Source organism: Melopsittacus undulatus, chromosome 1 (genome assembly GCF_012275295.1).
Source record: "Melopsittacus undulatus isolate bMelUnd1 chromosome 1, bMelUnd1.mat.Z, whole genome shotgun sequence".
Taxonomy (NCBI): Eukaryota; Metazoa; Chordata; class Aves; order Psittaciformes; family Psittaculidae; genus Melopsittacus; species Melopsittacus undulatus.
In genome coordinates, this window is record NC_047527.1 from 84599616 (window position 1) to 84616124 (window position 16509).

At 39.8% G+C, this 16509-nt stretch overlaps 1 protein-coding gene across 1 annotated transcript; it reads left to right on the forward strand.

Moving 5' to 3' along the window:
* Positions 1-6673: 6673 nt before the first annotated feature.
* On the forward strand, positions 6674-14678 carry LOC101872572 (serpin B10-like). Its single transcript, XM_005149931.3, has 8 exons — positions 6674-6725; positions 7794-7971; positions 9296-9409; positions 11135-11269; positions 11684-11801; positions 12177-12319; positions 12591-12746; positions 13627-14678. The coding sequence occupies exons 2-8, from the start codon at positions 7804-7806 to the stop codon at positions 14029-14031; spliced, it is 1239 nt and encodes a 412-aa protein (XP_005149988.1). The 5' UTR covers positions 6674-6725; positions 7794-7803; the 3' UTR covers positions 14032-14678.
* The last annotated feature ends 1831 nt before the right edge of the window (positions 14679-16509 follow it).

A 16509-nucleotide genomic window follows, 5' to 3' on the forward strand; every position in this document is an offset into this window, starting at 1 on the left:
TTCACACGTGTAGAGACACAACTAATTCAAAGGACCAGTAGGTTTTGCAGCTACAAGACCACACTTGTTTGTTTGCCTGCAGTCATACAAGGGGAAGGTAATTTATGTAATGAATTTCCATAGAGATGACAGAATTTAACCCTAGGGCTCTACTATTTATTCCAGTCCTAATTCTTCTAATTACTTGCATAAAAATGCAAGTAATATTGTTCGGTTGAAAAAAGACAGTTACTTGTAAAACTCCTGAAGTTCACAGAGTCAGAGAGCAAGTCAGCCAGCTTAGCTTTTCTCTCACTCGATGAGAGTTGGCCACATGTGCGAACGAGTCCCACAAGTTTCTTCAACCTTGATTCTCCCATGGTTAGCCCACAAAGGTCTCAGTGTCTTTCATCACTTTTCATGCTCTTGAAGCCAAAGATTTAACTCTGTAAATCTCAAGCAGTGCTTAGTCACTTTGTGAACAGCAAATTCCTAGGATGGTCAATGCTTAGGAGTAACAGTGAGATAATGCATAGGTAGCTTCATGCTAAATGTTTTCAGCCCCAGTCCCATGATTTCTACTTTGTCTCTATTTTATTATATGTGGATATCAATGGGCTGTCACTGGTACCTGGCCTCCCTTTCTTCACTTTATACTCTTAAACATCACAAGATAAAGACATTAATACTATACAGTCTTAAACATGCTGTGACCTGAGTACTCACAATTGCAGGCTATTCCTGGAAAAAAAGAGATTCCAAACTAATTGTGAGCTTTGGTTTTTTCAACTCAGACAGCATTTTCCTAATTTTTCTAAATGCTAGCAATAGCAACCTGCAGTCTAAAATCAGTGCAGGCAAACAGTGAACTTCTATTTGTGGCACATTAGAGACAAGGAAATCCTTACAGTGGGAAGCTGACTTAGTCACACAGGTAAAATTCCAGTGTTGTGGATACGATAAGATGTCCTAAGGGAGAATAGTGAGGTGTCAGATTCATCCCTGTAAAAAAAAAGCATAGATATAGGAACTAAAGGTGAATAAAGGTGGAGGAGGAGGAATCATGAAACTTCACAAGGCTGTGTGTAAGAGCAGCTCCTCTTTCCTCTTCTTTTCTCGTTCATTCTGCCCCATCTCCCTTGGGCGCCTTAAGACCTGACATCCTTTTACATGGTTCAAGTTAGCAAGCTCTTCGGAACAATGACCAAGTAGAAATTGATGACATGATACATGACAGGTAAGACAAGATGATATCATGTTCCTTTCTGCTGTCAAACACAATTCTGTCTGAGACAGTTTCATTACTATCCAGTAGCTCACTTCCCCAAGATGCTGACTATCTCCACCCTCACCATATCCTCCTCTATCTTCCTTGCCCTTCAGCAATCTCTATCTGCTCCTTGGGGCAGTGAGGGAAGGGGGTAGGGCTGGAGTCAAGCCTTGTTTCTAAGAGGAGAAATGTCAGGGAGAGGAAGGTTTAGGACTAAGGAAGAAAGTGGGAGGAGTAGTACCACTCCTACTGCCTAGAGGGATCATCTGCCATGCAGTAAGGCTGTGTCAGCTTCAGAGTCCAAGCTGAATCTCAGCTGCACCTGCAGGAGGTGGGGTGAAGGCCCATTCTTCTAGCCACAGAGAGCAACTACTCTGCCTCTTCTTACACATACTCTGCTAAGTTTCCTTAGCCTGATGTTGCCTCTTTATCACTGAATTTAAATTTTCTTAGTCTATGGCTTGGTCTGTACATGTTCCCAGACAAGGAATTGGTAACCACAGAAGCAAAAGCTATAAAGAAAGCTGTGGAAGATAAACCCAAAGCTTCAAAATATGAAGGGAGACTAATCAAGAAGAAAGAAAAGTCTAAAGCAGCTGAAAAGGACAATTGCACTAGTTTTAAACTACACAAAGAGAGTTCTGCTTTTGGTTTTGAAAGAGCTAAAAGAGCCACAAATGCCAGTCCAGAAGATAATGGAGCTATGAAGATCTGCATACAGCTGAAATATAACTGAAAAGGGCAGCTCCAAAGAGCCTGGAAATGCTGTGGTAAAGAAGAGCAGATGACCATCAGGGTATTTTAAAAGAAAGTCCTCAGTTCAATACCATGCAGGTTCACATTACTGTATCTCTCACAAAAGCTTGAGGAACAAAATCAAAACTTTCCATCTTATTCTGTCTGAGAGCAGAAAGGAATGTGATAACATCTTGTGTTACCTGTCATGTATCGTCATTGATTTCTATGACCTAGCTTGCTAACTTGGACCATGTAAAAGGATGTCAGGTCTCAAGAGACTGAGCTCCTTTGTGCAAAAGGCAGAGAACATGAGAAATGGCAAGATGTAAGAATCTTGCAGTGGCAAAAATATTGATAAGACATGTTCTAATAATGCTAATGACACCCCAGCTCACACAGTGTCCTTGTCAGTCTGAGGGGGAAATTCCATTCCAAGCCGCTGTTTGGGAGTTACTCTCTTCCAGAACAATGGCTCACTGCCTTTGCATGTGCACTTGGTAGTTCAGATCAGTCTCAAGGATAGCCTAAGAAGCATAAAATTACAAAGAGCCAGCAGGTACCAAGCAGCTCATTGAACAGCTGAGATATCCAGTACACTTCCACAAGCAAGTATTGGGGAAATTCTCCTGATGCAACTTCTGAAAATACCAACTGCCCTATGAAATCCATGGTCATTCCACCAGGCAGGAATATTTGCAGTGGATCTGTACAAAACAAAATAAAAAAAAAAGCAAATGTTTAAATGGGTTTCTTAAAAGAGAGCACTTCCTCTATACCCTGATCTTGCACATCAGCACAAGGCTCCTGCTTAGGATGCATTCTTGTTTAGAAGTGCGGTTTGAAGATACATTGACTTGATATTCACATTGTTCATCCCACAGCACGGCACATCTTGCACTATAGCACTGCAGCCTGGGAAACTCCCATTAACGCAAAGCAGGAATCAGCTTTCTGATTCAGTAGCTGCGCAGCTGACGTACAGTTACACCCGTTGAGAGATATCTTTAAAAAAATGACAAGTTTCGGCTAAAGCGCATAAAAGCCCCGTGTCATTACTCACAATGCAGTACTGTGTATCACGATTGAGAAATTCTGGCCACTTTTCATATTTTTGTTGTTAGCCTGGGATACTTTATAAATGCTCACCACCTGCGTCATTCAAAGGAAAGCTGCACCCTTGTGCATGTGAAAACTGTGTGTGTACTCATTAACAGATAAACTATCTCTTTTCAGATATAGAGATCAGTCCTTTCTCAGAAGTGTTGCGCTTAACAGAGGCAGAGCAAGCACTACCTTCATTAATTACAGTGTCTAAACCAAAGCATGTAGAAATAATAGTAAAGTATGATGAACTGAGCCAGTACTGTCAAATATCACCACACCTTTGCTTTCTGCAGGTGTGGAGCAAAATGCCTCAATAATATTTATACAGGAACCTCACCACACCCTCTGGAAACTCATATGGTTTTAAATACTGTTAGAATATGTCAGCAAGGATTGCTTGGCAAGGGAATGCTTGCAAACTTACTCCTAGGAGGTACACAACAGATAGATATCTACTCTGTTTCAAAATAAAGACACGTGTATTCCCAACCAAAGCCTTAAAAGGAAATAAAGATATCCAAAGAACTAATCTCTCAAAAACTATTTGAGATTTCAGGGTGGTACAAACTTATCCTAAATAAACATCTGTTATAGCACAAACCAAAATCTGTTATAATCACTCAAGGTGATGCATAGAACTTAATGTTCTCTTTCTTTAGTTGACAAGATTAGGAAAAGCTTATGCCATGCACTCAGTTACATTATGACAGAGGCATCACCCAGAAGAGAGTCCTCCTCAGCACAGGAAAGTGTCTAGTCACTCAATACCTTACTAGTTTCTCAGTTACTGTGCCCCTTATAGTTTTTAAATTTAAATCACACAGAGATTTAGAGAAAAATACATCGGGGATTAATTTAATCAGGGACTAAAATATTCTCAGATTTCAAAGCCTTTCTCCTCCCCATTGTTGGTGTATCTCTGAAGTCCTTGTAAGGGTTTTGCGACATTTAAAATCCTTTCGTGTTTATAAACTACTGTCCTGTTCTGGCTGAGCCAAAAACCTGAATAGAGTGCTCTGCTGATTGAACCAGGAATTCTTCCCTCCTGGGTAAATAAACAATGCTTATACTGGTAAAAAAATATTTGAAGATGTCAGGGAAACTGAAGATTCAACTGTTTCTTCAAACATCACTTCTTCTTTTGATCTACCTAAATATAGAACATGTTAGTTTTGATTTAAATCAGATTTTCAAAAGCTATACAGAATTGATAGCTAAAATATGCTACCAATGAACATGAAAACCAACCATGGAAAGCTGTATCCTAAAATAGTGTGTGAAAGCAGAACCTACCATTTATCTGCAACTGAAAGCCTTTCTCTCAAGACCCTCAAGAGCCTTTATATAGTTCAAACATCAAGCATTTCATTTACTCCCAAATCTAGCTACTAATGTACAGGACAACACACTGTGTAAGAAAGTCACAATGACTTGTGCTAAGTTATACTGAAACTGGAGGAAAACAAAATGCATTTATATAGCTGGGATCTGGCCACGGCACTGATGTCCTGCCAGTATTTGTCCTGACCAAATATAAATGTGAATGGCTACAGTAAGAGAGCCCACAGGTTTACTTCCCTCAGGAAGGGTACTATTAATACAAATACAAGTCTCCTAGTGTGCTGATGTGTTGACTTAGTATGGAGTGGGAGTGAGAGTACCACTGCTCCTGAGTCAGAAGTAGCACCACCCATTGAATTGAGTCCTCTGGTAGTGTTACTTTAAAAGGACACTGGAAAACGTTATCAATTCATCACGTTGTCCTTTGAGACTAGTATAATTTTAGTTACACGGTATGCTTTTTTATTTTTTGCTAATAACCAGCCATACCATTCAAACAGTGTTTTAAAAATTAAGCTTTAAAATCCTATACAACGGCACAAGCCTCTCATTCTCTCTAACCCAACATTTCTGCATAAGCAGAACACCTCAGCCACTTCTTGCAAAGCAGTAAGCAATATTACAAGTTAGCAAACTAAATTCACCAATTTTAAAACCAGAAAAGCCACAGTAATTGCTCTAAGGGATAAAATCTATGCAGTATTATCTATCATTCATTCAACAATGTGGCTAAATATGCCATGATTACTCAAATCATTTAGGCTTTGGGAATCACTTAAGGCCAATGTAAACAGATAACAACTTTCCAGGCACAATGGATGCAATTAATTATGCAGAGAACACCTCTCCTACACTATGTTGCTCTGAAAAACCTAACAAAGAGATGCATCTAATTATAACTCACACTGAAACCTGCTGGTTTTGTGTATCTACAATTTCAAAAGACCCAAGGGGCAGGAAAACACCATCTAGACCCAAGGGGCAGGAAAGCACCATCTGATTAAAGTCATGCAGTTCTTCATAGGTAGAAAAGCAACTTTAACAGAGCCTCTGGTTCCCAGATTATATTGATGCAGAAGGGTCGCCACTGGCAAGGGACTCTTTGCAGTTGCACCTTCCTATGTCCTACACCAAATTTTGCAGGTACTCCCATGACTCATTCCTTATTACAGGGTCCTCTGTGCTAGCCACTGTGATTATAGTTTTAGTCCATGTTAAATGTATGCTTATAGGCAGAAGAAAGGTCTCAGAAAGTGATTTATGCCAAGAAGATAGAATTCATGAGTGAGTCTTGTTCAGTGTTGAGGAAGTAGCTGTGGAGAAACAAGTACCTCCTAATGAGGTCTTCAAGATGGTATTATCAACAGTGCAGAGAGGTAAGGAATGAAATAAAGGGCAAAGGTAAGAATACACAGGGGTTTTTTAAGTTAGGGGTTAGAGAGGGGATGGACAGCTACAAAAAAGACAACAGAGGAAAGGACAGCATGACTGCAAGGAGAATCAGGGAAGGAGGTGCTTTAGTAGCCAGAACAAGGAAAAAAAAAATAATTTGACAGAATATCCATTTATGGCATGGAAAATAAGGACTAGCTCTCTGAGGTGCTACACTGGTCAAACAGCAGCCTCATATTAGGGTGGGGAAACAGAAGAAAAATGAAGTCAAACCTAAGACCCACACCAGGTTCTAGTCATCAGTGATTAAAAAAAGCAAAGGTCCTGTGCCTGTTTCTCAACCTTAATTATCCCACAGTGACATTTCCCTGGTTGTACAGTCTTAGAATCCTCTGAGACTAACAAAATTCATTTTTCTAAAATAGAAACCCACCAGAAGTGACAAATACAGTCTCAATACGAAATAGACAATAGAAAAACTCAAACATAAGAAGTCACTGTCTTCTCTCTGTCTGTTCAGCTGATGTGTCTAATTTCAATAAGACAAATCATAAAAGAAGTATGTCAGCAACTGCAATTTTAAAACCCTCCAAACCACACAAAAGAAAAAGTTGTTTAAAGTAGTGTGGGTTCAAGTTGTTACTAGCCTGTTGCCAGAAAGGTGTTTATAGAAATACTTGTGCAGTCAGTTTTGAAAGTTTCTTGTGTGGTATCATTCTCACCATCACTTCACATCCTACTCTGAGATGATTCAGTTCTTCTGAATGTGGGATGTGGCTTACAGGGCATACAGTCATGAGTCATAAGAACTGTCCACTATAAATTTTCCCTACCCTTCATGTGAACTGCAGAAACCTTGGAGACAATCAGAAGAGCAGCATTCTTCCCTGGGCAAAATAAGGTACTGTAATGATTTCTGGAGATTATTTCATATACTCTTGGATGGTGTTGTTTTGCTGACAAATGCATAGAGAAGAAAGGAAGCAGAGATGTGAATTGGAAATTGAAAATGCTTGGGAAAGTGATTTACTTGCACAGGCATTGTCTAGAAGTTGGAAGTCTTATACAGGAAAAGCAATTTATTGTACAGAGTTCTATGATTTCTAGAGGTCACTGGCTAGCATATCTATCATAGCAAAGTAAGAACCACTGTGTTTGCTTAAGTCAACTAATTTGTTCTTGTGCTCTGTAGTCCTTATGAACATCAGGTCAGCTCTTAGTTTGCAACTTACTCAGGACACAAACTACCTTTATTCTAAGGCCATCTAGTCCTAGCCTAGTGCTCTCAGCTAAGCCTGCAATGCACATGACAAACAGCAACATTTGTGGTCTACTGAATTTTGAAACTTTGTCCTGCAGAACAACTGGGAAGCTAGGATCTGGGCTAGCACTGTAAGACAGAGTTTCAGGACATTTTTGAAAGTCAAAATGGGAATGCTTATCATGCAAAAGTCAGGGTAATGCTTGCCCAAGCATTGGCAGGAATATTTTGTCCTAAGAAATATCCTAAAGGAATAGTTTGACTGTTGCTGTTAACAGAGCATTTGTTCACTACAGTTATGAGCATCAAAAGGCTCTAGCAGAAACTGAAGCATAAAAATTGTCATAAAAGACAGTCTCTCAGTATCTACTAGCCCAGGCAGTGGTGAGTAATGTTACCAGCTGTGGCTCCAAGGTGCTGTAAAGGACAGTGCAATAACTGTCCTGGTGAAAAAATACAAAACAAGGTTGGAGGCTGATTTTCCCGTAGCCTAAATGATAGCTAATGAGTGTCATCAGTGAAACAGGACAAGCTAAACCTTGTCTGACTTTATAATGGTTAATCCTCCTCACTCTTAATATAGATAAATACTTTTAGAAATCCTTTAAATCACAAAAGAACATTCAAAAAAACAAACAGAAACTCGCAGACACATGTCAGTCATAATTAGTGGTTTGCTAATAGCATCTTTTCTCCCTTTCTGTGCAGGTTCAGAACAATGGAAGCTTTGAATAAAGCAAACACAAGCTTTGCTCTCGACTTCTTCAAACATGAGTGTCAAGAATATGGTGACAAGAATATTTTGTTCTCCCCTTTGAGTATTTCATCAGCCCTGGCTACTGTTTATTTGGGAGCCAAAGGTAACACAGCAGATCAAATGGCAAAGGTGAGTCTGAGCTTCGAAAGGTAACTGTCTGAAGGGGTTATCTCTTGGAGCAACTTTCTCCATGGAAGAAATTTATTGTGATGAAACAGAGGAAAGCCACAAGCAGAAAAATTAATCGAAACTCTACACACATATATTCTAGCTCCCGTTTCACCCGTGATGTGCACTGCAATGAATAGATCAGTTCTCTACTTACACAGGTCAAAAAAATAGTCTACTCTAGCCTCTGGAAACAGGCCTTCTACAGATGAAAGAAGTGGCACTGATGACATTGTTTCCTTTCACATCACACCAGTAGAAATAAGGGATTTTTATCCCAAAGATCAGTAACTTGAACACTCAGCAGGGAGCAGGAGACCTGGACTCTCCTACTCTACCACAGGCAATTTCCATCTCATGTCTCACCTCTTTGGAAATGACTTCCCACAGAAAGGCTCCCTCCTATAGCTATTGTAAGTTTTGCACTTTGCTAAACATAAATCCACTTCCACCAGATCAGAGAACAAATGTGGTGAGACTACAAGCCTTGCTTTGGGGTATGTATTTTACAGGCAAAATCTGTAATCTGCTGAAATCCATAAGTTGTATTTGTGCAAAGTTCATAGCTTCAGCAGGCGGCCGTGGGAACAACCTCAGTGCACAGTTGTCTAGCTCCTATCATAGGAGGTGAGGCTTGTGAGATGCCATCTGCTAAAGCAGAAGTTGTCCAACCTGCTAAGGCAGATCTAACTTCTGATTTACAGGACAGAAGATGGCTGATAGGGTAACAGGGAAAGGAGCAATCTTCTCTTAAGAAGAAGGGAAAACAAACAAAGAGAGGGAACATAGCTCTTCCAAAAAAATATTCCAAGGCTGGATGCACCCCTTTGTAGTCTGGGTAAAGTGTACATGCTCAGAACAAGGTATTTAAGGCATGAAACTGCCTGCACTGTTTTTCATGCTTTCTGACACATAGCAGCACTACATTTAAACCTGTGCTTTGGTAGCCTCCACTGGGAGATAATTGGCTCTTCCCAGGTATTTATTGGTCAGCCCAGGGCGTTCCTATCTATAGAAATCTACCTGCAACTCAAAGCAGATGGATTCCTCTATATAGGCCAGGTACATGAAAGTTTTGCCCTGCAGCCTTAGTGTGTATTAGTGTGCAAAAGCCATTTTGTACACATGGACCTTGAGACCTAACCAAAGATTTCATATTCAGTCAGGAATATGACTAAAATATGAGTTTGGCTTTCTTCATCACCACTCCCATGACATCACTGAAAGATTTTACTTCAATCACAGATTTTCTATCATTGAATTTATTATTGCTTTTCCACTATAGGTACTTCACTTTAACAAAGCTGAAGGAACCAAGAATGTCACCACAACCATAAAAATGCAAATCTTTTCCAGAACAGAAGAGCGTCTAGCAAACCGATGCACTTGTTTCCAGAAGGTATCTCATCAAGTCTAGTGATCAAACTATGGGCATGGTCACATCTTCTCTTGCTTGTATTTTCCTTCCACATTTGCATTTGCATATGTTTGCCTTCCTCAGACGTAGTGTGCACAATTAATTGGTACAGCATCCTGTGATACCTTCACCTAATGCAATACTTACTACATGCTTCCTCTTTTTAGGCAGAATTGCAAAAACTAACCTCAAATTTGCAAAATGTTAAATTTAATGTTGCCATTCTCTGTCAATAGATCTGATCTTTTTCCTTTAGCTCTGAGAAGATATTTCCTTCTCAAATTATTACTGTTCAATAGCTAGCTATTTAGCAATAACATGTTCTTTGAACAGGCATGACTCCCATCTCAGAGCTAATCACAAGAACAGAGCTGCTGTTACACACATTTGATTGCAGCATCAAGACAACAGAAACAAGAACATTAACTTTTCCAGGCTACCAGTGCTTGATATGTTTCAGAAATCAAGTCTCCATTTCAGCTGAATAGTTAACAAAATAAATTGACATGGAATTTCCAAGATAGAACAGTTGCTTGTAATAAGCCTTCATGTAATGTAAATTATATTCCTGAGATATTTCTTTGACATACTGGCAGGCATCTTGTACCAAAGTATACACAATTTAACATAGCAGAAAAATATGGAAAAGCCAGTGTAATCCTTCTGAGTTAGTAAAAGCTGGTTTTCCTCCTTGACAATTCAGCCAAGGTGGTGTCAAGCTCTTCTCCCTGCTTTTTCCTGTCATCCTTCTTCTTTGTGGGAGTAAGCCATTTCCCTGCAGTCTGCACACAAAGCCACAGCAGTGGCAAGTTCTGATGAATGGGCACTTGGATCTGCATCCCGCAGCCAAACCCTGTGGTGGGAAGATTTATTTTAGTGGCTATGTCTACAACCCATTTACACTGCATAAATAGGAGAGGAATTGCTCCTCCTGAGTAATGCATCCAAACTGTAAGAATTACAGAGTGCTGTGAGTAGGGCAAAGGAACTGTTCTAACAGTTTAGAAATGCAAGTGTCTGTTAATGCCTCTGATTCTAACGTAACGACAAGAATAATACAGCACAGGTACAGAGTTTTAGTTTACTAATTCACAGCTTAAGTTCCTTGAGTTCATTTGAGAGTCTGTGCCACATTCATTTAATCCTGTTACTTCAATATAAAGAATTTACTGCAACATAAAAAAAAAAACCCAAACAAAACCAAACACAAAAAAAACCCCACAAAATATTAATGTTAAGAGCAAGATTAAGAAATTTAGGGGCAAACTTTCCATGTAATACCTTTGACTTTCATAAATGAAAGGAGTCACACAGCCACATCTTCATGCATCATGTTACTAGATGATCTTAAGGTCCTTTCCAATCCTAACTATTCTATGATTCTATGTACCAATTACAGTCTGTCTCTCATTCACTAGATATACTTAATTGCACAAATCCACTTACAAAGCCTTAAATGTTTTCCATAGTTCAGGCTCTTAATGCTTGCATCTAGATATTTATAGTGTCAGTACCACCTCTGCAACTTCTAATACTTTCAAATGATTCTTTTAATAGCTGTGCAGTTTAGAACACCTCTTGCGTTACAGTACAGGTAACAGACCACCTGAATAAAAATACCTAGAGCTGTGTGAAGGAAAAAATTACAAATTTTGAACTATTTTACACAACAGATGGATAATATATTTTTTTCTTCTTTTCTTCAAGACAGAAATTGGCAAATCGGATAATATCCACACTGGGTTTAAAGCACTCAACTTTGAAATCAACCAACCCACTAAAAATTATCTCCTTAAAAGTGTGAACCAGCTATATGGAGAAAAATCGTTGCCTTTCAGTAAAGTAGGTAGCCCGTTTATTCAGATTATGCTGTGTCATTTAACCTTTATGATCTATCTATGACTAGATACCATACACCATATAATCTAAAATATTTTCATTACATCTGCAAGTCATGTTGTTGTCCTTAACATAAATGTTTTCTATGAGACTTTTCTCAAGACACTGGATAATAAATTTTAGTTTTATTGGATGTGTATCTGATTTCAGAATAATTTCCAGATGTAGTTAGGTGAGAGGGGTTTAGAATATAAATTGTGTATTTCGACTAAAAAAATATTTTTTCCCTTTGACAAAATGCTGTGCTTGTAATCTAGGTAATTTTTAAATGTTTTCTCCCTGTTTGGTTGTAGCTATTTATTAGCATTCATATTGGCAGGCAACAAAGATAAGACAGGTTTCTCTCTTGCACTGCAGGAATATTTACAGTTAGCCAAGAAATACTACAATGCAGAGCCACAGTCAGTTGACTTTGTGGGAGCAGCAGATGAAATCAGAAGAGAGATCAATTCCAAAGCTGAATACCAGACTGAAGGTAAGCTCCAGTCTCTCCCCTCACAATTAAAATGCTATTTTGGCATTGAACAAAGTCTCTGTATCCAAGGGGCCTAAAGCAGGCAAACAATTCACCTCAGAAAGGTAAGTCAGATCAGTTTTCCTAAAGTAGTCATCTACTGACAAGCCCTTACAAAAAATTAGTATCCTCCATCTGAATATTGGAGCAATGTGGCTTACTCTTCTTTACAAATCAAGATTATTCCAGTAACCACATATTTGTGAAGAATCTCAAACTGGATGCATGCCATATCAACACTTAGAATTTCCCTGGCTTATATCCAAAAAAACTTTGCCAACACTCACACTGAAACAGTAAAACTGCACTAATGTGTAAATGTCCTGTTTTCTCTAGGTAAAATTCAAAATCTGCTGCCTCCTGGATCTGTGGATTCACTTACCAGGCTAGTCCTGGTAAATGCACTCTACTTCAAAGGAAACTGGGCAACAAAGTTTGAAGCTGAAGCCACCAGGCAAAGGCCTTTCAAAATAAACATGGTAAGAGAATATACAGTCCTATAGCCTACACTGCAAGTGGGGAGAAAAAAAAAAAGATGGCGAGAGAATTTCTGTCAATCTTTAAAACCATGCAGCATTAAAATTATTTCATTTAAAGCATACAGCCCTATCGTTTGGAGCCATAAGGATGTCTTAGCACACTGGCAGCTTGTACAGTAAATACAGAAAACCTCCACTGTGCTACTTTAACTCATTCCTTTACTGTTTAATCAGAGTACAAATGGCAAGCATTTAATTTGATCTGTTGCAGCATACAACTAAACCAGTGCCCATGATGTACCTGAGTGATAAGTTTAACTGGACCTACATAGAATCAGTCCAGACTGATATTCTTGAGCTTCCATACGTCAACAATGACCTCAGCATGTTTATCCTTCTACCAAGTGACATCACCGTCCTACAAAAGGTAAAGCAACTGAGAACATAAGTAATCTGAAAAATCAAGAGCGTCATTATTTACTTTATGAATGTGCAAGGTAAAAGACCAGGGTGCAGTCATGTTTCTAGGAAAAAGAGTACTGATCAGGCTCAAGGAAAAGCAAATCCCAGATGTGGTCTAGCACTGTGAACTTGAACATATTGTAGCTCAGACCGGATTTCTTACTCTTGATAGCTGGCACTTCCATGGTTCCTAATGTTGATCAGTCTTAGAAACAACACAGACTCCACCAGACTGTCTCCTCTTTCAGCTGAACAAAACTGAGGACATTTAGCCAGCCCTGCTGAGATCCACTGTGTGTATCCATTCAAACAAACATGTTTTCACTCCAAAAAAAATCCCAACCAAACCACAAACTGGGCAGCCTCCATTACTTTCCAGGGTGTCCAGAGCAAATACGTATGGACACCGCCACCTTCTGTAAGGAGACAGATGCTGCCTTTGGATAACTAACTAAATTATTCACATTAGTGGGCATTCTGTAGATGAAAAGCACTTTTTAGTAAATTCTAAAATGTAGGGAATACAGAAATGTGAACAGACTACTGAAAAACTATCACAAATCAACCATCCTACTGTTACTTGATACTGGTGTTTTTGTTTTAGAACTATTTAACCCTGTCATATTCTGTGGCAGTTACTGAAAACAGTTAAAATACTGTATTGACCTGCTGTAGAACAACATACTCCTTCAGCCAGAAAGATCTCCAGATTGGTCTTTCCCTACTTTTTTTTTTACACTCTTAGAACAGCTTGTAAAGGTCTCCATTTAAGAGAAGAAATAGCCCTTAAAGAACAAGTGTTTGAACACAGTTTAATTGTCTGATTCTCTTTTTATTAACTGCAGCTAGAAAGAGAATTGACTTTTGAAAACTTGTCTGCATGGACCAGCCCTGAACTGATGGAGAAAATGAAAATGGAAGTTTATTTGCCCAGGTTCACGTTAGAGGAGAAATATGACCTCAAATCTACTTTAAGCAGGATGGGGCTAGAAGATGCCTTCATTGAAGGTCAGGCTGATTTTACAGGAATGTCAGAAAATGGTGATCTGTTTTTGTCACAAGTTTTTCACAAGTGTTATCTGGAAGTCAATGAAGAAGGCACAGAGGCAGCAGCTGCCAGTTCAGCAACACTGGCATCACGAAGTCTTGGTGCTACTGTTATTTTTGTGGCAGATCACCCTTTCCTCTTCTTTATTAGGCACAACAAGACCAAAAGTCTCCTCTTCTTGGGAAGATTCTCTTCCCCATAGAAACTCAACATTTGTTAAACAGACTCTTGCAACAACAATGAACAAACTGCACACCATGAAGAGCACCTCCATAGTCTGTGCACTTTTTAATTTTCCTGTATTGTTGACAAATTTCTCAATGTTAGAAGAGAGTACATATGGAAAATAATCTGGAATGTGTGCCTCTTGCTCATTTTCGTAGCCAAAGAACCCCAAAATGCTACCACTACACTATAAGAGCCAAACTGTGCAAGGAACAGTGCACTTTCTGAACAAGAATTGCCACAATGCAGAGCATACCAAGTTCTGATCTAAACCAGTAATTCCAAACACACTTGCTTTGGTACGTAAGAAGAAAAGAACCAGGAAAAACTCATTCCTGTGAAAGGCTATTGCATCTCCATTAGTTTCAGCTCACTGAGCTGGTCATCCCATGACAGCTACCTTACCACATTCTCTCTAATTTTATACCCACTTTGCAGCCTGGCACAGTTGACAATGAAATAAACCTGCAAAATCCTGTGTTCTGATGGTGCTTCTTTCTTGCACACGATGGGGCTAACACATGTACTTTCTAATCTCTGCCCCACAGATAGAATTCCCCACAATCAGAAAATATTGAACAACACTGTAGAACTGGAAGAAAATAAAACATGTGTCTTGAAACATTTTCCTTTGCAAATTTTTATGCATTTATGTTGCCAGCCCAGCACCCCACTGCTTTCCTCTCATTTTGCTTTGCCACTTTTTTCACTAGTTTGAGGCAAGATCAAATTAGACAATTAAGCCTTCAATACTGACTCCCTAAGAGCTTTCTGGAAGATTACATGCTGTCCTGGGTTCAGCTATAACAAGTATTTTTCTCCTTCTTAGTAGCTGGTGCAGTGCTGTGTCTTTTACTTTTCAGTCTGAGAGCAGTACTGATAACACCAATGTTTTTAGTTGCTGCTAAGTAACACTTGTCCTGATCAAAGACAAGATTCATGTTCTGCCAGTGATGGAGGGGCACAGGAAGCTGGGAGGAAGCAGAGAGAGGACACCTGACCCAAACTAGCCAAAGAGGTATTCCATACCACAGCATGCCATGCCCAGTATAACTGGGGGCAGTTACCCAGAAGGGCTAGATCACCACTCAGGTCAGGCTGGGTATCGGTTGGTGGGTGGTGAGTGGTTGTATTCTCTTCCCTTGTTATTTCCCTTATCATTATTATTATTGATGGCAGCAGTAGTTGTTTTCGTCATACCTTAGTTACTGGACTGTTCTTATCTCAACCCATGGGAGTTACATTCTTTTGATTCTCCTCCCCATCCCTCTGGTAGTGGGGAGGCGGGGGGTGGGGAGGAATGAGCAACTAGCTGCATGGTTCTGCGTTACTGACTGGGCTTAACCCGCAACACATTTCAGAACCTATTTGCTCCCATCACAGCCCTTTCTCCTAAGAGAGTGTCCTAATCAGTCATGCGTATTTCGAGGGGATGCTCCTAACTCTGAATCCACAACAGAGAGCAAAGGACTGGGTCTTTTACAGGACTTGCATACTGCAACAGCATCTTACTATAAACATCTCTTCTTGGAACGGCAGGACTCCCTTTTCCTGACAGAGAGCGGACTGCTGACTGCCACTGAGTCCTTTTTATTTTCTTTATGTGGCTAGCTGCTTCCAGGGCTCCTTCTAGCTCTGCTTCCCAAATAAGAAAGAGCATAGGAGAAGTGTTGTGAAGCAAGTGATTAATTCTATCCCCATACCACCTCTATAGCACTACCTCTGTCTCAGATGTGAAACATGATACAGGACCCCTTTGAGTTCAGATGCTATTCTGCCATGCCATGCTTCACCTAATAAAAGGGCTTCACGTTACCATGGCCAAGCCTCTTAAGCACTTCCTGATGTGCCTCAGGAATAAGACAGAAAAGCCACAGCTGGGAGGCCAAGGAGGAGCATAACCATGACAATGTGACAATGTACACCCAGACCAAATCATAGGCTATTAAAAACAATGGAAATGTGAGTCAACTTTTTTCTCTCCTTCAACTATTTTAAGCCTGGTTGCAAAGATGCCAGTTAATGTCCTCTTGGCAGTGCCAGATCATTACTAAGTGGCAATGACCACAACAATTGAAGGGTGAGCTGCACGTTAGGGAACAACTTTTTCCCCAGGTGAGCAGCACAGCACTAGAAAAGGTTGCCCAGAAAGGCTCCAAGCAGGAAATTGGCCTCTGGATGTCTCTTTCAATTAACATGTGTGATTTTCTCTATCTTGTCAACAGCCATTCTGCCTTGCCACCTCCCTTTTTCATCCTGCCTGGCGTTCTTGCACCTTGACTAGCAAAGAGAGCTACTAGCTTGCTTATCCTCAGCATACATTTTTGGGACTTAGAGCCTCCCACTTTGGGGCTTGGGCTTTCCCACTACCTAACCATTCAGCTGACCTTTCTCCTATCCTGATTTCTTGAGGACTTACTCATCATATAAAGCATTTGTTTAATTTCTGTCATTT

Excerpts from the sequence above, each read along its gene's own strand:
- LOC101872572 (XM_005149931.3), top strand. The coding sequence starts at position 7,804 with ATGGAAGCTTTGAATAAAGCAAACACAAGCTTTGCTCTCGACTTCTTC. Across the intron at positions 11,802-12,176 it reads AGCTGAATACCAGACTGAAG|GTAAAATTCAAAATCTGCTG; the intron begins GTAAGCTCCAGT and ends TGTTTTCTCTAG. Across the intron at positions 12,747-13,626 it reads ACATCACCGTCCTACAAAAG|CTAGAAAGAGAATTGACTTT; the intron begins GTAAAGCAACTG and ends TATTAACTGCAG.